Source organism: Lagopus leucura, unplaced genomic scaffold (genome assembly GCF_019238085.1).
Source record: "Lagopus leucura isolate 7727_CA_CO unplaced genomic scaffold, USGS_WTPT01 Super-Scaffold_73, whole genome shotgun sequence".
Lineage (NCBI taxonomy): Eukaryota > Metazoa > Chordata > Aves > Galliformes > Phasianidae > Lagopus > Lagopus leucura.
Window position 1 is genome coordinate 37,880,482 of NW_024962252.1, and position 25,935 is coordinate 37,906,416.

Sequence of the window (25,935 nt, forward strand, 5' to 3'; positions counted from 1 at the left end):
GTTGACAAAGAGTGTTTTGTAGCTGAGAATTTGCTCTATCAAACAGTGTTGTTGTCTCTTTGCACTTGTAGTTTCCTTGGAAATTCGAAACAGGACACATTACTTTTGGAGCAACCACATACAAACTCTTAACTCATTTCTGAAAATATGTCAATTAATTGGAAAAACACTTCTGTGTGGTATCTGAATGTGAGCATGCATTGTTTTACAATTTTTTTTCCTATTTTTTATTTTTAATACAGCACCATTGAACCTCTGTACTTCACCTATGGAATATTATTTGCCTGTGGCTGCTCATTTGCTTACCAGCCATCTTTGGTCATTCTTGGGCACTATTTCAAGAAACGCCTTGGACTAGTAAATGGCATCGTGACTGCAGGAAGCAGCTTGTTCACTGTGTCTCTGCCCTTCCTCTTGAGAGTTCTGATTGATTCTGTTGGCCTGTTCAACACATTACGGGTCCTGTGCATCCTCATGTTTATTCTGTTTCTGGCTGGCTTTACGTACAAACCTCTTGTTTCCAACACCAAAGACGAAGGAGAAAAGAAGGGCAAGTTCAGATTTCCTCCTGAAAAAAAGGTTTTCAATTTCTCCGTTTTCAAAGTCATGAGTTATCGAATCTGGGCTTTGGGGATTCCTGCTGCACTTTTTGGATACTTTGTGCCTTATGTTCACTTGGTAAGTGCACTTTTTTTTTTTCTTCATATGATGCACACAGTCATTCCATTTTGTATAATGGACTAAGAAAGCAATCATTCATAAGAAGCAATATTTAAGCCAAAGCAGTTTTGGGGAGTGTTCTGTTTTGCTTACTGCCCACATTCCCAGTGTGATGGGGGAGAGAACTGGGAAAAAAAATAAAAAGTAGAACTCAGAGGATGAGATAAAATTATTTACTAAGTGAAAATGAAAAGCATAATAGTTATGTCTGTATATATATGAATGTATGTAAGAAGTGATGCATGAGCTCACTACCCACCAAGCAGTGCCCAGCTAGTCCCTCAAACTGCGGAAGAGAGCAATGAACTTCCATCCCCTTTAAAACTCCTTCTGCATGTGTTATGGAATATCTCTTTGGCAAGTTTAAGTTAGCTGTCCTTATTCTCTTTGCTCCCAGCTCCTTAGGACCTTCGCTGTTAATGGCCTTGGCTCTGTATAACACTGCTTAGCGGCAGCTATATAAACATTGCTGTGTTATCAACAGTATTTTTCTCCTACAACAGAGCCATAATATCATACCAGATACTCTGAAGAATATAATTCCACCCAGCTGAAACAAAACCAGGGAGAAACATGAAATTAATTCTGGTGCTGTCTGTAATAAAGAGATTCCAGGGCTCTAATCAAAACTAGTAGTGGAAGCCAGTTAAATTTTTAGTTCCTTGTTCTCAATTTTGACTTCTACAGAAAGGTTTAAAAATGTTTAACTGTTAAAAAAAGACATATGAAAAGGTATAAACTGACTTTTATTTATGGGTAGTAGTTTGACTTAGTTTTTAATGGTATGTAGATCTTACTCAATAAAAGAATGAATAGTTCTTTGAAATAGTTTAATTCCAATAGATGACTTGTCAGTTGTGACAACTTGTATCTTTTTGTCAATTCTGTATAGAAATGTTCTGATTTAAAATGCTCAAAGGAATGTGTTGTAAAGCAAGCATTAGAGAATTACAGCATGGCTGAGGTGTGAAGGGTCCATCTGGTCCAACCTCTGCTCAAGCAGTGACACCCACAGCAGGGTGCCCAGGCCCACATCCAGGTGGCCTTTGAAGATCTCTAAGGAGGAGACCCCACAGCCTCTCCAGGCAGCCTGGGCCAGTGCCCTGTCACCAGCACAGAAGTTCTTCCTGGTGTTCAGACAGAAGCTCCTATGCTCTAGCTAGTGTACATGGCCCTTTGTCCTGACATTGGGCATCACTGAAAAGAGCCCGGTTTCGTCCGCTTCGCATCCTCCCTTCAGGTATTTATAGATGTTGATGAGGTCCCTCTGAGCCTCTTCCAGGCTGAGCAGACCCAGCTCTCTCAGCCTGTCATCGTAGGAGAAGTCCTCCAGTCCTTTCAGCATCCTGCCAGCCCTCCACTGGACTGTCTCTGTTATGTCCAGATCTCTCTTCTAATGGAGGGTCCAGAACTGGACACAGTGCTCCAGGTGCAGCCTCTCTGGAGGGAAAGGATCACTTCTCTTGGCCTCCTGGCAGTACTTTGCCTAATGCTGTCAAGAATGCTAGTAGGTATTAGATACAGCTGTTCTTGTTTCTAGAGAATTGAAGAACAAGACCGTACAAGTAGAAGTGTTGGTTATTATTTTTCCCCCGTATCAGATTGGCAGAAATTCTGGTTGCAAAATTTAGCTCCAGTGTATGAAACAATTTGATGAAGGCTGTTTTTAATGTAATGTTTGTGACAGAATTAAGAAGTTGAAATCGCTGATGTGGTAAACGTGGTGATATAGTTGTCAGTAAACATGCTGCTTGAGATTTAAAGAATGGGAGTGTTCTCACAGCTAAAACATCATTTCTGTAACTCTACATGAACTCACTCAAGAATTTAGGTCAGCTGTTAGAACCAAGCATATACTTTTCCCCATGACTCAATTTCAAAAGGTATTTTTTTTAAACTGGACTCTTGAAAGAGGAATTTATGTTTATGAAAGTATGATTAAGTGAAGTATTTGCTGATGAGCAATGATGTGTAGAATTGTGGAATTATCTGGGTTGGAAAACACCTTCAAGATCATAAAGTCCAACCATCAGCCTGACCTGCTGACTGTTGCTGTATTCCTGGAGAACTCCCTGAAACCTCAGAAAGTCTCTGTGGATCTGTACTTTGAAAACCTGAATGTGAGTACTGGAAAATGCCCCTGCGAGGGAACAGCATGAATTCTGCCTTTCAACACAAAAGCTTTAAATCCATTAGATATTTATGGATTGGTTTTTAAGCCTATTTTATATGCTTTTGATAAAAATGTCTTTTATAGACTTCCAAGTGCACCTGATAAGTTGAAGGCTAAGAGAAAAGTAACTTTTGGTTAGTCCATCTACAGAATCACCGCTTACTTTACTCAGCTTTAGGAAATGAAAATTACTATTGTCACATTGTTTACTGTGTATTTTTAAATTTTATGCAATAGTGGAAAAAGGATTTGCCATTTGAACAACCAACAACTTAATATGATAAAACCTTTTGCTATTGAGAGTGGCCAGCAAAAGCCAGCCTGCTAGGCAGCTAGTTGCAAGTGCTTTAGGAAGACAAATCTACATGTGGTGCTCTGGGAAAGATTCAGAGGTGAAGTTGTGAATAGTTCTCCTAAAAGTAGCAACAGGGTCTCCTTTTTTCCTGACTTGAAAGCCATGCCTAGCCATCTTCTCTACCTGTGTGCTTCCTATCAGAATTTCAGCTTCATTTCTGTGAATCTCAAAACACCAACTGGAACTTCTTGAGCCAGTTTCTGCATCTGGTAGTTCTCCCAGGCTTCCATTAAAACAGCTTGTCTGGGATGCCTGGCCTGTTTCTTCCCTCCTCCTACCTCAGTGCCCTCAAGCCCTGGTTTCCATACGTGTCAAGTCTCATTTTTCCTTCCCTGAGCAGCACTTCTGTCAGTGTGATGGGAGCCCTTGACCACATGGCAAAGCAAGCACGGTCCCTGCCAATTGTGCCACCAGCTGAGCCATGGGACCTGGATTTAGCAGACTTGGTGTGCTGTAGGCACTTCTTGGCTGCTGTCTACTGCCTTGGCACTACAGAGAGCCTGATGTTCCCAGACAAGTTTTTTGATTGCTGCTGAGGCCAAACCTGATGTCTGCTTTTTCTGTGTTTCCTGAAGCACACTGGGATGGAGGATGCAAATTGTGAGGCTTGTAGTGAAAAACAAATGCAAGTTTATTTCAGGTTTTGGAATAAGAGAAATAGACAGGTTTTCATAATTTTAATTAGCTTCTCTGTATTTGCTTGGTAGAGTAAATGTCTGTTAAAACCAGGGAAAAGAACTTGCCCAAGAGCTAGGCTCTAACTAAAACTGAGCAAATGAGCAAGTTCTATACTGTGCTAGCTGGTATGGATTTACCAGTACCTGACTGACAGCCATCTGCTGAATTTTGAAACAGGTAGCATGTTGGCTTTTGGCCTTTTCAGGAGAGGAAAAAAATGAGAGCTTTTAAAAATTCAGCTTATTTGTGCCAGATTCTGTTAGTGGATGTCCTATTCCATATAATTAAAGGGAATTGGGCTAGGAGAATTCTTATAGCTGTTGGTTAGGATTGTTGATTAGGAAGTTGATAGTTCATGGGATTACTAAACCATGATGCTTCTCAGTTTTAAATTCATTCTTAACAGTTATTCAGCAGTTATTCAGTGCAATTCTAGTTTAGCCCATTCCGTTTTAAATTGTGTTCACAATAGAAATCTCTCAGATTAATGTAAAAGCTTCTTTCCAAGTTATTTTAATGCAAACTATCTCGTTCGAGGAAATGATTCTGTACATCTGAGTATTAAGTATAACTGAAAGAAAACATACCTAGTTGCTCTGCCACTCCTTGTACCATGCTTGTTCTCCTAAGAAATAAAAGATTTTTGTTTTTCAGGAATCCTAGGCTAATATAATGTATTTCAGTGCTGTTCTCTCAGTTTTTTTTGAAAAGTATCTCCTTGTCGTACACTGTTAATACTGAGGAGCTTGTTGGGTTGACTCTTTTTAAAGTTCAATATAATATGGTAGGTAGTTTAAAAGGAATGCTCTTGCTTTTTGTACATTGTTCAGCAGAGTGGAAAGAAATGCTACTTAATGGGTGCTGTTGTATAATCTCTTATAAGGTAGGTTCAATTCAGTATGAATTTACTTATGTATCAGTTGTGACACGTTTACAAAAAATGTGGCTGAATACTGTGTTGTGTTTTGACAGCAATAAGTCAGCCAGTGTGAGGAACACTGATAGCACTGAGAATACCATCTTAACTCTTTCTGCGCAATGTTTCAGTCCCGCAGTAATTTGTCTTGAGATGTCCACAGTATCTCCATCACCTCCATTTCAAAACAAAACATAGTTCTGTGTAGCAGTTACTTTTATTGAGTGCCTCTTGTTGGTAGTGATAGGTCGTCTTTTTTTAAAGCCTTCAGCCCTGAGTTTCAAATGTAGAATGAAAAAATAAATTGAATAATTAAATAATTCAAGAAAGTAGTGCAAGTATTTATTACTTGTTGTACAACAACAACAACAACAACAACAACAAAGATAAAGCAACAAGGCAAAAAAAGGATTGTAGGCTAATAAAAATGCATATTGATTGAATTACCTTTTGAAGTCCCAAACCTTTTATTAATAAAGGAAATGTGTGCTCCTAAAGAATGGCCAAGTCTGTTTGAAAATTAGGCTGATGGGTTAAATATGATTATATGCTTGGATGCAGAACTGCATTCTGAATGTGAATGCTACCATAACACTGTCTGTACTCTTAATATTTCAGAATAGCTCAGGAAACAGAGCTCTCAGTATTTCTCACCCTGCTTTGTTTCCTGTTTCTTAATTCAAGGTTGTAAATCTGACTTTATATTTTGATGCTTATCCACATTTGTATTCCGTGGTGGGTACATACTTGCATATGTAAAGACTTCTGGTTAGCAGCAGCTATGTGGAATGCATGTATCTGTGTGCTTTATGTTTAAGAACTAAAATATGTGTACCTGGTTGTTTTTTCCAACATATTCCCTAGGAGAATCTGTTTTGAGAGGCAGATTTAAATACTGGATTGATTCCCTTCAGTAGATAGGTACTGCAGATTTTTTTTCTTTTATGAATTTGTACATACCAGGAATTGGTTCAGCTAACCTTCAAAGAACATGCAAACGAGAGTGCAGACCTGGTTCCTAGAACATAGGTAGATATTGCTTCAGTTTCTAGAAACTGCCACTGACAAACAAAGCAGCAATTTGGATTCTGCTCTCAGATTTTTATCAACTGTATTGGAAAAGAAAACTCACCACAAAATAAAAATGTGAGGCTTCAAAGCAGCTGGCCAGCTGAAAGGTGTTCTGAAAAAAAGAAACTGCAGCCGCAGCACTGTTGTTAGGTACAGACTTGTGTTCTGCCAGCACCCCATGTTACTGGAAGATGACATTCACTTTCTCTGCTGATAAGCTGCTTTTCAGATTTGTGGGGAAACCATGCAACAATGGAGTGAAGGGGTAGTGTCTGAATAGGCCTGGCAGCCACTAGTGGACACTTTGTATGGCTGTAATCACTGTAAAAACAGAGACCCTGTTTTTCATCATGAAATAAATACATACTGTAGCGCATATTTCTCCTGTTACTATACTTTTTTTTAATATGAAAACAAGGAATACTGCATTTCAAACAAAAACAACAGAGGAGACTCGATGCATACGCTGCACAAAGAGAGTCAATTCAGCCTTTTCTTTTTATAGACCTCAGGAATGGCTGGGAAAAAGTTCCTGTGACCATAGACATTCTTGAAAGGCCAGTCATCTGCTGCTCTGCTCAGTTCAAAACAGCTGTGACAGATTGTGACTTGCCATGTTGCCTTATGGAGACTGCTTGGCCCATTTTGAGGGCTTCAGTGAGCATTACCCAGCCAGGATGCATAGTCACTTTGGCCTCTCTTTCATCTGGATGTCACTTATTTTCAGGGCATTACTTCCCAGTGGTCTTTCAGCTGTCCTTCCAATGACACCATTTACAGTAGGAAGTTTCCTGGGAAATAAGAAATCGTTCCCTTCTCAGAAAGTTTGGGGAGACCTGTTCATCTGCAGCCTGTAACGAAGAGATTGGTTCTTCTGTCTTACCTTTCAGGATTCCACGTTTCCATTACACTTCCACATGTTCCTTAGAATGTAGTCAGTACATTGGCAGAACAGGATCCTTGTCATGTATTGATGGCTTCAAGGATTATAACCTAGGTCTTTGAGGTACCTGGCTAATTTGGGATCTTCTTAACAAAAAATAATTAGTGATGAAGTATTTAGAGGCCTGATTGAGGAGCTTGGTGGGATTTTTAAACCCTTGATATTCGCACGTTTTCCCTTGATGTAGTAAAGACTAATAGCGGGCCCTTCAGTTTCCACATTTGCAAGTATATAGTTATCTCACTGAGTTCTAGGTTGTGTTCAGGCTTGCAGATCAAAACGCAACATCAAAAATGTACCTTTTGCCACATGCCTGTTTTGCCACATGCCAGGCTATACTTCCAGTGCAGTGAATTGCTGAGAGTTGGCCTATTCAACGGACAGGTATTTTTTTTCTGGATTTGTTTCAGTTTTCTCGAAGTTCAGGAAGACCTTGGAAAGCCTGTGTGAAGGAACTCCTCCTGACATGCAGGGCAATGGTGCTAGTGAGCAGTTCACTGGGAGAAGAAACTCACTGGCAGTATCCCCAAAACATAAACTGCCTTTATCTTTCAAGAATCTGTTCTCTTAGGCAATCTCTGGGCCTACTGCAATCATATTTTCTATGATCTGACTATAGTCAGAGAGAAAGGCCATAGTACTTCTGCAGTGTATGGAAGCTTTAAAGCTATGGATATAACAGAAAACATTAAAAAAAATAATAATAATTTAGGCAATCTGCTTTTCAGAGGAAGCTAATATGAGCTCAAAATTTACACCATAGTGATGAACACCAGGTTTTTTATTCTGGAGAGGTGCATGGAAATAGTTGAAATCTCTGTGAAGTACTTGTTTATGCATATAAACAAACTTATTCACCTTCTAGGCTTCATCACAAATTCACATGGCTCCAATAGTCTCAGTTATCTTCTCTTTGTGGCCTAGTCTGCCTCCAGATTATCTCTGTTTGTTACGTTGAAGTTACTGGATCTAATTGCTATAGACATGTATAATGTCCTTGTACAAAGATAGTGATGTCTGGTCTGTATGTACTAAGTTTTGCTGGAACATCCACTTTGTTCTTGTTCTTCTGCAATAAGGTGTTGTTTGTTTTTTTTTTTTCACCTCAAAAACACAACATAACCAACAGGAGGACTTGCTGACGTGGTTCAGAGATGATGCAGGCTTTTGTTGCAAAGCAGATTTGGTTTCTCTTCATTCTTCCTCTCTGTAGGATAAGATCCTTGAGTTTCTGTGAGTCAACTATTTTTTGCTGGGACTGCCTTCTCAAATTAATCGGCATGATACCTTCAGCTCTGCTTTTCACCAGACAGCTATTTTGGCTTGCTGTTTCTCAGCTCTGTAGCAGTGCTGTGCTTTGCTCTGCCGTGAAGGGATCTGTTGTGCAAATTCAATGTAGTGCTCACATGTGGACTACACTTGTCAGTAAAAGACATCTTGTGCAATCAACTCAGAAACAAAAAGCCAAGCTCTTGTGAGATCCTCTGTACTTAGTTTTCCTAAAAACTTGTTCAGAATTCTTGCTACGTACTTCAAAAACTGTTTTTGCTTCTATGCATTCTGTTTGTGAAAGGCCTTGTTTATTCAGGAATAAACAGTCTCTCAATTTTGCCCGTTTGAAAAGATAGCCATTTTCCATATGTAAGTGGCACCTTCCCCAGGCAGAACTTTAAGAAGTCATTAAAAAGAATGATATGGGAATAATACAAAGGGTATGGTGAACACCCAGAATACTCCCAACCAGAGCTCAGCTGCTGCATCTGCACAAACTAGAGGAGAGTTGGGTTGAAACTCACTATAGTAGTTGGAGGACTGTCCACAGGACCCAAGCCATTGTTCTTAATACTGCTTTCAGATATTTTCACAATTCTTCAAGGACACCCTACTGGTATTGTGTTCCCTAAATACTGTCAGAAGTGCCATCTCTAGATGAGACTCTTATGTAAAACAAGTTTCAGTTACTGTTCTTGCTAGAGTGATCATCTCTGCATTATGGTGGCAGTTCTGTAGTGTTCTCTGCAGTGGAAAATGAATCTGCTCAAGGAGTTGTGGTAGATAGTTGTCAGATGCCTTGCAATAACTGAAGCTCTTCAGGTGGTGCATTTTGTTTGCACAGTCCTAATCCAGCACCTCTCCTTAAAGTCGTGTGTCTCTGGATTTCATAATGGAGACAAATAGAAACGCAGCTGTCCTTACGTTTGAGTGCAAAGAATGGTGAAAAGGATGACATATACTGAATGGACTGTAGTAACCAAACACCTGCCAACTTAAAGCATTTAAAATACATGCACATCCACAGTAAAGTACATACACATAGCACATCCTGAAGAAATTCAGTTCTTGTAAGGTAAGTGTTGTCTTTGTTTTGTGAACCACTTGTACTAAGTCATACATTTGCTGCTTAAATTTAAAAAAAAAAAAAAAGTATAGAAAGTATTCAATTTCTGATCAGAATGTCTGGATTTTTTACTATTAAACTGGGGGAAACAAAAATCACCCTCCATCACCATGTTCACTGACTTTCCTTGGCTGCTGTTGAAGAAGCCCACTCATTTCTATGGTTCTGTGATTTCTTCAGATCTCCATCACTCATTTGCCTGAAGACTACTACATTTTTCATTTCACAGAGGTTACTGTTCAGCTGTTTTGTAAAGATAGGATAGTAACTATTAAATGATGTTCAGTAGCAACAGATAGTTGTGTCATACAGATTTTTCTCTATACTGTAGATAAACTGAGAAAGTTAGAATTATACCTGTTGATTTTAGTGCTACTACATTTCTCATCCACTTTGTCTACCATTTTTCTGTCTCCCCAGAAGGAGTAGCAAGGCTCTGGTTTTGTAAAGTCCTATGTAATTAAGCAGGTTATTTCTGAGACCCTAAATCTTCAGTGGCTCCCCATGCTTTACTTGCTTTTCTAATCTTTGCATTTATTTCCCTTCAGATCTCAACATCTGCTGCAGTTTCACTGCCCAGGTTAGTGAATTTTTCCCCCTTTATCCACTTCTGTAATTATCCTGTGCACCCATTTCTTTCCCAATATTCCTCAGTGTTGATCTGGCAGTACTAATTCTTGACTATTATATCTACTTTTGATTTTTTGGGGGGTGGTTGGTGGGAATGGGAAAGAAAAAAAAAATCTATTTGTTATGAAAACATATTTAAGCTGTTTTCCAAGTGCACAATGGAGGAAGATAAAAATCATAAGTTACAAAAAGAGTAGAAACTAAAAAGAATAAGTCAAGTATGTGTATTTTGTTTTTCACTAGAAGTATATGAAAATTCACTGCAAAAAATACATTAGGTAGCAGGTGTGTTCAGGTATACACAGTAAGATGTTGAAGGAGAGGAACAAAGCAGACTTCCCTGTGTTTATGCAATACAAGCAGATTGTAAGGTCTGAGTTCCATTCTAATTCCTATTGTATCAGTCTCTATCAGCATGCTACTTGGTATATCTTTTGGATAACCCAAACAATTGTGTCAGACAATGATACAGTTCAAAGCCCAGAAAATAAAATTGCAAACTTAAAAAAATATATTTTTATTGGTAAACTCAGTCTTTTGTCTTTTTGGGGTGCTTGAAGCACCTTGACCTGAATTAAACTCTTCACGCGCCTGTGGCATCACAACTAATTTTGTGCTGTTCTTGTACAGAGTAAAGAAAATGAATGATTAAAGCTTAGTAGAACCTTCTTTCACTCATATGCAGACTGGGCTTTGTGTCTAGTTGTGGACAGCTCCAGGAAGTGCTGCCTACAAACCATCTTCAAATCCTCTCTAAATCCAGGCTTGTGAATTTCTTTTCATGTATTGCATTTACCTTTGAGGAAATATTGAAATCTATCCTTTTCCAATTAGTTTTCACAAGTTGTCAAGTTGTGCTCTATTCTCCGGGTTCTTTTTTGCCAACTGAGGTAAAATTTTAAGTCCTGCTGAGTAGAATATTTCCTAGGAAAAAAGAAGGATGACTTCAGATTGCTTTCAGTCTGGAAAGAAAACTGCATAATAAAGAGCTATATCTCTGCAGGAGTAGCAGAAACTATCATTATGATCTCTTTTTATTGTGTTTTAGAGAAAAATACAACTACTTGATTGAATTTTTCATGATCATGATCTGGGCCATGATCTGGAGAAGATTTGCTTTGTTTTCTTTTTCTCCTTGTTTGCCAGTAGAATGAGACAGGCCCATCAGTCAGCCCTGCCAAAGCTGAGGTGATTGTGAGCATGTCCATAAGTAGATCTTAAATCTTGAAGTCTTGGAGATGCCTTCAGAGTTATGTGGTAGCTGAATAAAGGCTTGAGAATGTTTTGATTTCACTCAGCTGAATCCTATGGTGTCAGCAGTCTATTCCTACAAGACTCAACAACAGATCTGTTTTTCTTCTAAGTTTGGAAAGGCTAAACTGGATGTGTAGCCACAGACGTGTATTTCAGTTTTACTTAAGTGTGCTAAACAAAATTAGCCCATTCTGTAAGTTTTCAGTTTAGCTTTATAAACAAGTATGAACTTGCAAGTTCAAGTATGAACTGAGTATTAACTTTCTATTATTAAGTATTAGCTTCTTATTATTAAGCATTATTTGCTAGTTGGTTCCCTCCCCGTAGCTGCTTTGGCAATCGGTGATAATTGTGTTTAGAACCACTAGTCAAAGGGTTTTTTTTTTTTTTTTTTTAAATAGGCTCAGTGCATACAATGTTAATAACCAGTGATTATTAATGAATTTTCCTGTAGCTGGTTATTTGCAAAGGATCCATTGTTATGGTATTGCTTGATTCCTTAGCACAAATTAGATAGAACGTTTTGTCACATTAGTAAATGCTACAATGATTTGAAAAGAATTATTGTGTTACAAAGTTTTACCAAGTTGGAGTGTGTTTAAAAACGACCAACAAACAAAAAAACCACCAACAACAAGAACAACAACCCCAAAAAAAACAGTTTTCAAGTTACAGTAAATAGCCAGTAGGAATGTACATGGGGCTATATACATCCATCAGATCACTGAGTGGTGGACAATAAGAATCATAGTCCCTACTCTAATTTATAGCTTATCTAATATCAAACTGGAGCTTAACTAGTGTTAAAAATCTCCATAGCCTCTTTTGATCTGTGACAGCTGGCAGTTGTTCTGTATTTGGAAAAACTTTTTTAATGTCTAACTGAAGGTCCTTTGGTGCAGCTTAGGCCCATTGCTTTGCTCTGGCCTTCACACCCATTATGGGAACCACAGACTATCCAGTTATTTGACTACAGATGGACTTTGTTGAAGGGCATATTTTACCATTTGTATTTATTTTTTTTTTAGTCTTTCTACAATATAAGCCTTTAAAGCTTGTGCTTACTGCCAGATCTGTATTTTGGGTTCTGTCCAGGTAGTCTATGTCTTTAGTAATGAGTAATGTCTACAGATAGGCATAACAATACAGCTAAGGCTTTGCTAGCACTGAGCAGGCTGTGAAAATCACACTGTACAGCATGTGAATTGACCCATCTACTATCGTTTTTGCAATATGATGGCATTATTGGAATGTGCTGAAGTTTGATCTGCTAGCCTTTCAGTTCCCTTCCTGAAGAACTGCTCACAGATTATTCTCCTCTTGTGTTCATTTATCTGATTTTTTTATTTTTATTTTTTTACCTCGTGGTGTTTTTTGAGCATCATTTACCTCATGAAAATTTTTATGAACCTGAATTATGTTTAGCTCACATTACCTGATGAGGATGCCCAGGTAATTTTGAATTTCAGTTCTATTTCATTGTACCTGCAGATGCCCTTCATTTGATGTCATTTGCAGATTTGATAATTATCCCTCAACTTCACTATCCATATTGTTAGTGAAAATGCTTATTAGTATTAGACTGGGGCACACTCATTCTTTTTCTCAGTCTCTGTGAGCTTTCCCAGATACGTGTGTTCCTTTTCTGCCTTGTGGCTGCTTGAGCCAAGCCAAGCCAATCCATCAGCAACCTTGTGCCCATTTCTTTTAGCTGTCTCTTGGGGCACCAGTGGGAGCCGACCTCTGTTGAGACTGAAAGTGCAGTGGAAGAGCGAGGGAGCAGAAGTTGTGGGTCATCTCTTGCTGTGTTGTAGGGATTGTCCCGTGCTTCAGGCTGCTCTGTCCCCAGCATGTTTTCTTGCACCATTCCCCAGATATCTTTCAGGCCTCCCAGCCGACATTCACCTTTTCAAGCCCTGAATACTGGTTTAGTTGCTTTAAAAATGATCACACTGATCTGACTCTATTAAGTGAAAAACTAGTTACTGGTTAACCTTGCCTTTTTTCTCCAGTTTGTCTTACACATCCTGTTGCCTATTTGATCTCTGGGACCATACTAATTCTTCACGTGTTCTTATAACATTTCTGAGATAAATACATATATTAATTATTCTTTTTGGGGGCAAATTTCTTCAGGACTTGCTATTTTGGAAAACAAAACAAAGCTAATTTAACTATACGAGTTTTTCTTAATTTGTCTGAATTCTTAGCCTTTTTCACCTTAAAAAGTCTTCACATTTAGTCTGTTGACTGTTGTAATCTGAATTTAAATAAAACTGAACATCTGAATCATTGATGTAGAATTATTCTACTTCATCTGCTTTATTTGGTGGAATAATAGAAAAATCCCTGATTATCATGTAATAATCACTGTTAATTCCTGTTATTCTTCTGTTGTTATGTAGATTAAGTTGACCAGAGCTATAAAGAGGAACTATCACTGCTGTAGCAAGTGCATAAACAGGAGTTATCTGCAAGTTGTCCAAGTTGTCACATTCTTGTCATGTGAATTCAGTCCATTTCTTAAAAAAAAAAAAAAAAAAAAAAAAGCAGAAGAAGTTCCTTTATCCATCTGAGATCCATTGCTAAGGGAGTGCTATCATTCTACAGTAGGTATTAACAGTACTATTTCATGCCTTCTGGCATGTCAGTCACTTATTCAGTTAATGTTCAGAAGTCGATAGTATTTCAGAAATTCATAGAATCACAGAACGGCCTGGGTTGAAAAGGACCACGGTGATCATCCAGTTTCAACCTCCCTGCTATGTGTAGGGTTGCCAACCACCAGACCAGGCTGCCCAGAGCCACATCCAGCCTGGCCTCGAATGCCTCCAGGACGGGGGAATTCTGTCCCTTTGCTCTTCTTTTGGTCATCAGTAAATATCATTTCATCAGTAGAGTCTGTATCAGAAATGTATTTGCCTTAAATGATCTTCCATGTGCCTACTATCATAGAATTTTCTGACAACTGATTTCTCCACGTATTTTTGCTCTTTTTTTGTGTGCGTATGTTCTTCTCTGATAGAGTAAACAGTGATTTATCTAGAGTTATTTCACACTATGTTTTTCAGTACATCCTGAAACTTTCAGCCTTCTGGGGCAGTTGACATCTCATGCACATCTGCATCTTAGATACTTGTAGTCATGTTTCACCACTTGCCATTTCAAGAAATCAGTTTTACTTTGGTTGTCTATTAGAACTTACGTTCTTCTGAAAACCCTAAGGAATGCAAAGTTTGTGTGCACTGTCCTTTTACCAAGAGAACCCCCAGCTCCTTCAGAAAACTGTGAATTTGTAACAGATAGGTTTTGCTGGAATATTATATCCAATTTGCATATTGTAACAGCAATCTCTGTGAACGTTTCCTTTCTTTCATTTAAAATCAGTGTAAGAGTAATGCCAGACATCAGGACTTGTAGCATTTTTTTAATATGAGCTTTTGATCGTGTTCAAACTTTTCTAGGTTATATTTTGCTGTTGGCCATCTTTTTCAGTGAGAAAGAGATTATGCTGCATTTAACCTACTAAAGTTTTATTTGATTGGGAATTCCCCAAGTGGAATATACCCAGGAGGAAAGGAATTGATAGAGAAAAAAAAATTCTTACCCATTTATTATTTCTTTCAAATTTGTGTTCTTTGGTTCTTGTGGCTGGAGAAAAGAACTGGATCAGTACATGGATTTTTCCCCCCCTGCATCATGGATTCGCTGCCTGCACATAGCTACATGTGTATGCATTGAATAGAAGGTCTTGCCAAAATCTGTGTCTTTACTGGATGGAGAGTTACCTGAGAGAGTTCTTCAATAACCCTTACAGCCACTACCATGTGACTAATTGTTATTTTAGTCTTATCCTAAAACGAATGAGGATTTGTACAGTAAGATCTGTGTGTTGCCCTGATACGGAGAACACGACTGTAAGGTAGAATGCTGGTGCCAGGCATGTATTCAATTCTATTGTATACGTCTACATCTTGATTTGGAAAATGGGATTATACAAAGACAACTTCTTCTAAAATAGTGTTAGTCTGGCAAATCATGCAGACTTTTAGCTGACTCAGTTCCATTCTTCTTTCTGTAGCATGGAAAAAAGAATCTCAACTTCCTTTGGAAAAACGCTGTGTACTCTAAAATTGGAATAAATGGGGGTGGGGGGAGAAGCAGACAATTTGATAATTCCTTTGTTTTATTTGCAAACTTACAGCCTTTGTAATTTGGAAGTGTGGCAGAACTTGTGTCACAACTCACTGTTCAGAGATCTGCAACGCTAGATTTCCTTCAGAATGCCTTCCTTTGGATCTGCATTGTTTGTACTAGTTAGCTCAGGCAAAATTGCAGGTTTCTTCTACTCTTGAAAAAATTAGATTTGCAATTCACCATGCACACAGCTGTAATGGGAAGAGCTAGGTATGTTACTGAGCCTGGACAGAATCTGTGCTTTGGCCTTGGTGTCTGCTGGGTGCTTGGGTCCCCATTTGACTGCCTCAGAAGTCATGTAACTTTAACATGTATGGTTCTACAATGGCAAGAGTGTGTTGATGCATGACATGCTGTCTGGGAGGGTCCATAAGCCATTATCCATCATGGGATTTTTGAATAGTTTTGTCAGTTAAAAATGTGGAAATCTTGAATGCTGGAGTCTTTCTGTTTAGGTTGCTTCATTGTAAATAAGTGTATTTAAATTATAGTTACAGGATGTGTCTCTAATTCCATAATTAGTTAGCACTTACAATACTGGATAAATTCTGAACCAGTGTCTTTTCAGATATTCAGTTAGTGCTGCTTTACTTATGTTTTTAGCTAGTGACTGTAACACTGGAAACTGAATGTGCTGTTAAGGAGCATGGGGTAGGATCAGAGGATAACTGAGATGGGGGGACATCCCGGAGATCTCTGGTCCAACTGCTGATCAGAGCAGAGTAAGTCAGCCTTCAGGTCACACTGGCTGGGTCTGGAAAACCTCTCCGGATAGCCTGCTCCACTGCCTATGTCCTCCCATGGAGGTGTCTTGCTACATCTAGCTGGAAGCACTCTTGGAGCTTGTGGTGCTCTTAAGAGGAGTGAACTTAAATACTAATTTAGATGCATGAAGCTCAAGATAAGTAGCAGTTATTTTCCTACTTCAGTTGGCTGGATCTAGTATCTTCCCTCACCCCACCCCGCTGACCTGAGAGGGCAGCATTTCACCCTGGGAGCGTTGCTTTGAGAAAGCCGGTTGCTCAGTTGTGGGTACAGGGTTAATAGTTATCTAGACATAGAGCTTTATCTTACCTCTTGAAAAGCCTCTGGGGAGTGGATAAATGAGGTCTGCTAATTAAACAACCTAGAGGCTGCAGAAACATGAAAGTGGAACAGGTGAGAAGAACGGCAGAAAATTCCAAGGTTTCTCTGCCAGCTCAGCCGGCAGGTGTTGACAGAAGCATAAAGGTGGGGATGGGAAACTGCCAGCTTTTCTTCTCCCCTTTCACAGGAAGGATTTAATGCAGCAGCTTGTTTGAATGTCACTCCAGAAGAAAAATTCAGATTTTGTTCCCAAGAACAAGAAAAAAGTTGTCAAAAATAGGAATAGCAAGTGTATTTCCTCTGAAGCTAGATTTTATGCTTAAAAACAAAACAAACACACCTCTTATTTTTCTTGTTTTCTGACAAAATCAATTACATATTAGACAAATTGATATTAGATTTAATAGTTTTCTGTGACATGTAAACAAAAGGCATCTGGTTTTATATTTAAGAAAATCAGCCATAGCTTAGAAAACCATGCTTATGCTGGGGGGAAAAAAGCTCAGCTTGTGTATTAACAAGAGTCTCTTGAGTACTTTATATCAGGGAATAAGGATTCTGTAGTTCAAAACTGTAGAATCATAGAATCACCAAGGTTGGAAAAGACCTCCAAGACCATCCAGTCCAACCATCCACCTACCACCACCATTTCCCCACTAAACCATGTCCCCATTCAACATCCACACATTTTTTGAACACCTGCAGGGACGGTGACTCCACCACCTCCCTGTGTGGGAATAGGTCACAGAATCACAATTATTAATAACAAAAACTGCTCTGACTTTTTACTAGTAAGGTCTGTCAGTCTGTAGAAAAAAACCTGAGGCAAGGTGAGTGCATCATTTCTTAAAAATCAGTTTCTTCAGTCTGCTTCTTCACACCTCTGAGTCTTCTCAGTTTCTTTTTCAGCAGTAGTTATGAGCATAGAGGTCACAGGATTACACAAATAATTTCTGCATCTCTTCATGCATACTTTGACATACTTGGTGTTGCCAGCAGCATTTCAAAAAGTGGTTAATGCAAAAGTCTGTGTTCTGGGTAATTTCTGGTTTTTGTGGCTGATTTAACACCCTCCCCCAAGAAACAAATCATGAAACCCACCCCAAAACAACAACAACAACAAACAATGACATGGAATTCTTGTGCTATAAAACTCATAAAAGCTATTCCTTGCGATTCCAAAAACAGTGTAAAGGAAACCCAAATCCATCCATCTAGTCAGTCTTGTGATTTTTTTTTTTTCCTTTTACGTGACTCAGAAGGTTGGAATTACTGATACTGTTAATTCATCACATCTGCATTTGATGTCCTACTGGCAGAACTGGAGGTCAGTTGCTGTAGTGCTTTAGGTCAGAGTGGCTTGTGAAACTATTTCTCCAGTCTGTCTGCCTGCCCTACTCTCTGTTGCTGTTAACGTTCGCACTCCTGGAAGGCCCTGCCTGCTTTTGGCATTGCAGAGGGTTCCTGCTCCTCTTTCTCCTGGTCTCTGGATGCTGGGACGAGGGCCCCTCCTGTCTGCACTGTCTGCCTCTGCACTCTGCCCTTTTACTTCTTGCTCCTCCCTTGAACTTTGTTGTAAATTTGGTAGGATCCGTGTCTGTCTTAATGCACAGATTAGGACAGTGCTGATACTCGTTATTGATTCAGTGCTTTGGGACCTCAGTATGCCCTAACCAATAAAGATTGTTCGTGGATTCAGTATTATGCTTCTTCCTTTGCTAGTGCACGAAATGTGGCTGGGGGAGTGTTTCTGAGATTTTAACTTGTGGTATTAGCCTTGTTGCTTTCTTGAATGAAGGTCCTTACATGTGAATGAAGTGAAAACACATTCTCAGGTTCTTCTCATTGTGTTGTGCTTGATACTGGTAACCCAGTGCAAAAAACCTTCCTGCCCAAGCAGAATATGCAAGTTGGTTGTGGCCATATTTGAAGTCACAGATTCACAGCTCACCTCTAACTCAAAAATTTAATGGTTTTCTCTTCATTTTAAAACAAGTTAACTTTCTGAACCCTCTTTTCAAACAGATGAAACATGTGGAAGACAGATTTGGTGACAGTGTGCAAGAAGAAGTGCTTCTGCTGTGCCTGGGCGTTACTTCAGGAATTGGCCGATTGATCTTTGGCAGAGTTGCGGATTATATTCCTGGTGCAAAAAAAGTTTATTTACAGGTATGTCTTCACGTGGTTTTGAAGGAATATATGTACACAAAAAGCATTCTGAAGGCTTTGATTGCAGGTAGGTAAGTAAACAATAAAGTGGCTGAAAATGTTAAGCCTGAGAGATTTCAGCACTCTAGGCAGCAGTCTGGCTGCTGATACTCGTGGGCCCCTGATGCAAAATTTGTGAATCTTTCTCCTGGTCTTTTTTTGATTCTTATACTGAGAAACTGTGGTTACTGAGTGAGGAAACCTTTGGTGATTCTGTAGGTTCTTCTTTTCCAGTTTTATCCGTAACTTCTTGATAGTTACTGATTTCTTCAAGTTCCTCCATTAAGGATTTTCCTGTTCTCCTTTCCTGTTGTTTCTTAGGTGCCATCTTGGTGTAGCATTTGTTCAGTGCGTAGCACGTGCTGATATGGCCAAAGAGACTATTACAGGTGCTTAGCTGAGAAGCTTTTGCTGTGTGAAGTAGGTTATTCACAGTCACATGGAGGAGGTAAAGCACCACTCCTTCAGTTTCCAGAAATGCAGAAGCTTGAGAACGAAGATGGAAGGAAGATGGATACCCATTCCATCCACGCTTATGAGCACTGTTTTTTGAGAAGGTGGCAGTTTGTGGGTTCCTTTTTTTTTTTTTTTTTGAGAAAGCTGTAACTTGCATGTTACCAACTCCTGAGTGTTCTTGTTTTGTTGTTTTTTTTTTAAATGAGAAGTAACAAGGGAGACATCTGATGGCTATTCTCTGTACTACATTACTCAGAGCAAAAATAACTGAGAAAGAACCAACTTTCTGAAGTGTCTGTTGCCATAGTCACATGCATTTACACTCCCTGATGAAAGAGCCTGGAGCCTAATCTATTGTTACAGTCTTAGGAAATTTCAATATTGAATTGAAAAGTGAAAAGATAGCATTGAGGTGTTACATGATTTACAGTGCACTGATACCTTCCATTATTTTTGTGAAATACATGTCAAACTTGCAGTAAAACTCTGCAAGCTTTTTTATTCTTTTTGCTGGATGGAACTGAAAGACCAGGGATCTGCTTAACATGTGAATTCTGTTGCTTTTAAGTAACATTGCTTTCACCAAATTTTAAGGGAGGAAAAACTTGCAAAGCTCTGTCTCTTCATCTTCAGCTCTCCTGTTTCAAATGAGTGTTTTCTGGAGGGGAAGTGAATATTCACAAGTGGTCAATCTGGGTCACCCAACAGTTCATACAATCATCTTATCTTGTGCAAAACTATTTAAGAACCAATGCAGATGAAAGTTCTTTCCTCTTAGAACTGTTCTCCCTTACAGTTGAACAACTTACAAGAGCTCTGTCCTGTAAAATCAACCTTCAGCTTTCTCTTTCTGTGCTCCTCAAAGAGCTCTTTTGCTGGATTTTGCTTTGTAAGTGATATATTTACTACTAAAATTATACATTCTACCTCTTCCAGGTAAAGCATAGAGATTCTGGCTTTAGTGATGTGTGTAATCTTAATATGATAATATGACTAACCCGGTCAACAGCATCTTGTTTGTCTACATATAACTATACAATTTCTTGGTTATAAATACATCTTTTTATTTGTATTTTATGTATCAGAATACAAAGAACTGAGAACTTCTTCACTTCTACCCTTCAATTCCTTTAAGAAGCCCAGTTCTCCAGTAGTTCCTCTATCTGTGCAATATTTCAAATGTTTTCCTTAGTATGCTAAATAAATTACAGTGCCCAAAGGTAATTTCTATACTGTCCTGAAAATTCTCACCTAGTTGTCTTCTCGAAGATTTTTCATAATGAACTCATTTATTTGATGTCACTTACTGTTCAAAAAGTTGTGATGTCTGGGAGGGACTTTGTTTGTCTTGTCTTGTTCTATGGGTGAGCAATGCATAGTGTGTGTGCCTTGTTTGGAAAGGTGGGGCATTGGGTTTCCATGCTGACATAAGAATGGTGCATCAGCAAAACTTTCTTTGATTTTCTTTGAAATGACTTCTGCTTCGTTTTGTTGAAAGATGGATTTATTCCTTTAATTTACTGCAAATAGCAATAATGAAATTCACTGCTTAGGATCTTAAAAGATTAAAAATATGCAAAGATAAACACGGCGATAGAAATACAGCAAGATGCCTTTTTATGGAAAGATTGAAATGAAACTTTCAGGTGCCATCTCTGAATATAAGCACTGATATTGTTACTTAACTTAGAACAGTGAGGAGTCCAATTACAGTGCATTTTAGTTGTGTGATTTTTTCTTTTTAATATCTTTGTGGGTTTTCTTTGTGAGAAGAGCGTAGAGCAATTTTGCACGACATGTTGGCGCGCAGGAAATGATGCCCTTACACAGTACCTGTGGGTGCAAGTGTGCTCTGGGAAAATTGAGAAACGAGCTGTGGAATCTCTTTAATTGCATATTATGGCAGTTCCAAGTGTTTGTTTTATTTGCTTTTGAATTTCTAATAGTGGTAATGTGTGCTTATTTATTTTAAAGTAAATATGAATTGTCCACGTATGCAAGAAAGCTCATCTCTTCCAGTTATTTTGGCTGAGTTGATGCAATATGTTTTTATATTCTTCTTTGGTCATGTTTAGGTGGCATCATTCTTCTTTATTGGCTTGATGTCGATGATGATTCCGGTGTGCCACGTCTTCGGAGGTCTCATTGCTGTCTGTCTCTTCATGGGCCTGTTTGATGGGTGTTTCATTTGCATTATGGCTCCTATTGCCTTTGAGCTTGTTGGGGCTCAGGATGTCTCCCAGGCCATAGGATTTCTCCTTGGACTCATGTCAATACCTATGACAGTTGGTCCACCCATTGCAGGTGAGAATAAACATGGTCTGTAGCCGTAAATAGGCTTCTGTAGTTGCCAAATTGTCTGTTCCTATATCATATGCATTGCATTTACATTGGATTTTTTCTATCTAAGCTCCAGAATATATGACGAATATAACTGATGCTTCTGGCCTATTGATTTACTGGACTTTTGAAAAGTTTGCTTCAGACATACGTGACCTTTGTGTATTTCAAAAGCATCACTGTAGTGATTTTACTTTGTCTTTCCAGGTTTGCTTCGTGATCGCCTCGGTACCTACGATGTGGCATTCTACCTGGCGGGAGTCCCCCCACTTATCGGCGGAGCGATATTGTGCATCATCCCCTGGGTCCATGAACGACATAAGTTGAAAGAAAGGGCAAAACCCGTTGATGGAGAAACTACTGAGAAAATGCTGGAAAATGAAAGCACTTTGGTGTCAGATGCTACGGAAAAGCCAGTCAAAGAAATGGAATCAGGTGTTTGATGCTTTCTTTTCCTATACAAGATGGACTTTCTTCTACCAAAGCTACATTTCTGCTTTTTGGCTGAAGATACTACATGATACTAAAGATGTTCTGAACTGCTGAAATTGCAAAACTACTCTTTTATACCTGAACTTCTTTTGAGGAGTCATTGAGTTTGATTTCAAGCCACATTTTCAGAGTATTTGAAGTTTTGCAGCATTAGTGTGTACATGCGTAGTGATTCTGTGTGTGAAGAGAATATTTTTCTAATTCATCAGAATGTATTTCTTGGAAGTATGGAAGCTGTGTTTGGTTCACTGACCCAGGACTCTTCAATAACTTGTGTGCTCCACTCAATGCAGGCACACCCAGGGGTGTTTTATACTGGAACATTTAGTAGCTCTTAAAACTGATTTCATTTTTGAAGTTTCTTGTGCTGTTTTACAGTCTTTCAGAATTCTGTATCATGATTCTATTTAGTGGGGAAATACTGGTGGTAGGTGGATGGTTGGACAGGATGATCTTGAGGTCTTTTCCAAACTTAGTGATTCTATGATTCTATGAATGTGAATATGCATATTTTAGATTCCTTTCGCTCTCGCTGAAATCATTTAGCATTACAAAGTTAAATTATTAAACATCTGTTTTGTTTTCTCTAAAACCCCCAGATGGCTCAGTTTAATCATTCACTTTTTGCATTGATTCACCTTTTCACAGTAGCCTGAACAAAGAGATGACATTTTGGATGGAACCAGGCTTTGGATATGCACAAACTGAGCTTAGAATGCAAACACATTTGGAAGTACAGCTGCTGAATTACAGATTCTTGATACTTTTTGGTAACACAATGCTATTGATGTGTATATTATGTTTTCACCTAAGCGTCACAATTCCTGATGGTGGTTTTGAGATTGTACTGACAGCAATACTTCAGAGCAGGATTGTGAATTAGCCTAAATTTCAAATTATCCTGTTGTTCCCTTCAGGTTTTTGTTTTTTTCCCCTTAAAACTGAGACAGCTTTAAAGATACATCCTAAGTGCAATAATATGAAATCGTTCTTGACACGTGGAAGGGGAGCTATTAAAACAACGCTCAACAAGATATTTGCACTAAGTGAACATGCAGCTTTATTTTAGGTCTTCACAGCTCTGTATTCAGACATAAAGAAATGTCTTTGCACATCCTATTGGTTGCTTATCATACTATAGTATGTCCCGATTGCTTATGTGTTCTTAGGTGTTATGTACTGTTTGTCAGGCGTGTATTTCTGGATATCTCCTCTGAAAAATATTTGAAAACATGATACTTTCAGATGAAAACAAGACAGTTTATCTTAAAAACACTTCCAAGCGTGTTGCTTATCAGTGGGTGTGGATGAACAGTGCAGTGGGAATGCCTGAATATTCTTTACGTCGTGTGCATTGAGCATTTCTGTAGTCTTCAGGAGTGTCATAGCAGAGAGTAAACTGAATGTGATCTAAAGACAAAGCGCCCCCTGAAATGCACTTTTAATAAGTGGCAGTGCCTGCTCTTTACGTGAACCACAGAGGGATACTGTTTTAAAATTGTATCACTTGATGTCTCCTCTATTTCTGTTGTTTTTCCGTTTTTCAGCATTGCAGTAAACTGCCAAGAAAGCTCACGAATGCTTGTGATCTGAAACACTCTATTAGCAGTGCTATTACTTGAAATGTTTACATCTGTCAGCTTAAAGAAGTCTTAAATGGAATCACGCAGAGCATCCCAACTATCGAAGACCAGCACTGATAGTTTGTATTGTAGAATTTCAGTTCTTGTCTCATGGAATGTTGGAAGGAATTGGATTTTACAAAGTTAATGGAGTAGATCAGCGGGACTTAGAGGTGGAAAACAATCCTTACAGCAGCCATCCCTTTGGGTTCGCTGGGACTCGTGCTTCTCCATGTCCCAAGTGCTCCTGAGAATTTCATTAAAACATCAATAGTGTTGCTAATTAAAGCAAGTACCAAATGCTGCCTTTAGTACAGAAGCGATAACAGCAGCTCATGCTGTTCCAGTCTGGCCTATCTCTGCAGATCAGTATTACCGAGTGTGTGGGCCGTGCAATGGGTTCTGCTGATTGAGTATGATTAAAGACCTCTCGTTTCCTTTTGCTTTACGACAAATGAATATTCACCGTGAGTCTTACACTTCATGTGTTGTAGCTTTGGGAGTTTTTAATGACACTAAGGCTGCTTTTTAGCATTAACGTGACTTGAAACTGTCATGATGAGACATCTTGATGTAATTGTAGCCAGGAGAGGATATAAAGCAAGTGTTGTTAAGATTTTTAAATGATACCGAAGGAATGTAACACTAATGTGGATTAATTATTGTTAGACCCTTTAGAAACGTATCCATACATAAAAATTCAAATGTTCATATTCGAGTAACTAAATACGTGAATTATCTTCTCCAAATCAACTGCATTTAAAAACAAAGCAAAACAAAAATCCCAGACAGTGGCCTTGGGAAGGGAACTCAGAGGGAATGATCACATAGCAATGACCAGAGCAGTGGTTTAGAAACAGATGCTGAAATCAGGATGTCAGGTAGCGGATGCAGAGCTAGGGCTCATGAAGTTAAGTTGGTGCAGTGCTGTCGGAATACTGAACCTATTGCTGATGCCAGTGCTTGTTTCACAACGGTGCTGCAACTGAAAAGACTTCAAAAAAATGGGATTTCAGAAAAGGCTTTTAAAAAAATGAATGCATGAGAATTCTGATAGCATCTCTACTGCCAGCTCACGTCTACTGGGGAAATGAATGTCCAATAGAAAAAAGTCTGCATTAGACAGAAGCGTGAGAGGATTGCATCCTAAAATTAGATAAGAAGTAGTCAAATAGGAAGTAAAATTCAGATTGTTGGCAGTGAGACTAATTAAGCATTGAGAAACTTGCATAAAGACATACTGAGTGCCTTGAGGCTGTGAAAGTGAGATTGCCAATCCATCTCCCCTTTCAAAAAAATAAGAGAGAAATGTCCATCACAAGCAGCAGCGGGTTGGTACACTTTAGAAAAAATGACAGCACGGTGTAGAAATGTTTGTTATTTTGAAAACTGGGAGGAAAAAGCACCAAATATTTGATTTTGTTTCATCTGAATAAATGTAACTTTTTTGTAATTGCATTTAATTTCAGGAGTGGAAGCCTGGTCATAGGGAATCTATTGAACTCTCATTTTGGTGATGTGTGTCAGATCTACTCCTTATGGGGATGGATTCTGTAATGAAAATACTGCTTCAGTTCAACAGAAACCCTTAAATCATTCTGAGATGCAGATGTATCTCTCTCTTAAGAAGTTCGTGCTTTCATATACATTGCTGTCTCACCGTATAAACAGAATAACCCTCTTCCTTTTTTCCATTGGGTACTTTCAGGGTAAGCTTCTAGAAGATACTGGGCAGAAACAGCTTCAGTTATGATTCAAGCTGCAGTCCTACTCTGTGCTGTGACTGCATACACTGGATCTCAAAAGCAAAACTGATTTTGAGCAAGGGTTTGGTTTGATGGTTTATATGGCTGACAGTTGTGATGCCCTCTCAGTAGGTACTGAGGTCCTTGGAAATCTTCTTAAATCTGCTTGGCAAGGAGTCTGAAGTAGTGCCAAGGCTTCATATTCTTATTTTCATCTATGCTATTCAACAGTATACAAAGCAAAATTTATAAAAATTATTGTTGGATTTATTCTGATTATGTATTTGCAGACTGTCGAAGTATCAGAGATCTCAAATGCCTTTTTTACCATTCAAAAATTCTACTTATTTCCAGTGACTCTTCATGGACCCCCCTCCATTGTAGAGTCAAAGGTGGCATTGCCACAAGTTCTGTTCTGTGGTCATATGTGAGGGTCTGTTTGAGATCAGGTGAGGTAAGCATTTGATGCTTTCCTCTTGGCTCCTGATGCATCATGTTTGGATGTGTACATTCCTGAATTCTCACTGAAGACACTGGATTTTCAAAGCCAATGCACATCCTGTTGTATATGGATGGTGCTTCTCATACCTTGTCCCTGCATTAAACCTTTGAGCAGCCATTGCCTGATGGAGAAGGCATTTCATGGAGTGG

The 25,935-nt window shown here is 38.8% G+C and overlaps 1 protein-coding gene across 1 annotated transcript in view; it reads left to right on the forward strand.

Annotated features, from left to right (window-relative positions):
- Positions 1-23,496, forward strand: part of SLC16A10 (solute carrier family 16 member 10) — a 63,533-nt gene extending 40,037 nt beyond the window's left edge. Inside the window, exons 3-6 of the mRNA XM_042878035.1 lie at positions 243-678; positions 18,447-18,590; positions 21,161-21,389; positions 21,633-23,496. Coding sequence (XP_042733969.1) covers positions 243-678; positions 18,447-18,590; positions 21,161-21,389; positions 21,633-21,868 — 1,045 coding nt within the window. The 3' untranslated portion in view covers positions 21,869-23,496. The remainder of the gene's footprint in view (positions 1-242; positions 679-18,446; positions 18,591-21,160; positions 21,390-21,632) is intronic.
- Positions 23,497-25,935: the final 2,439 nt, after the last annotated feature.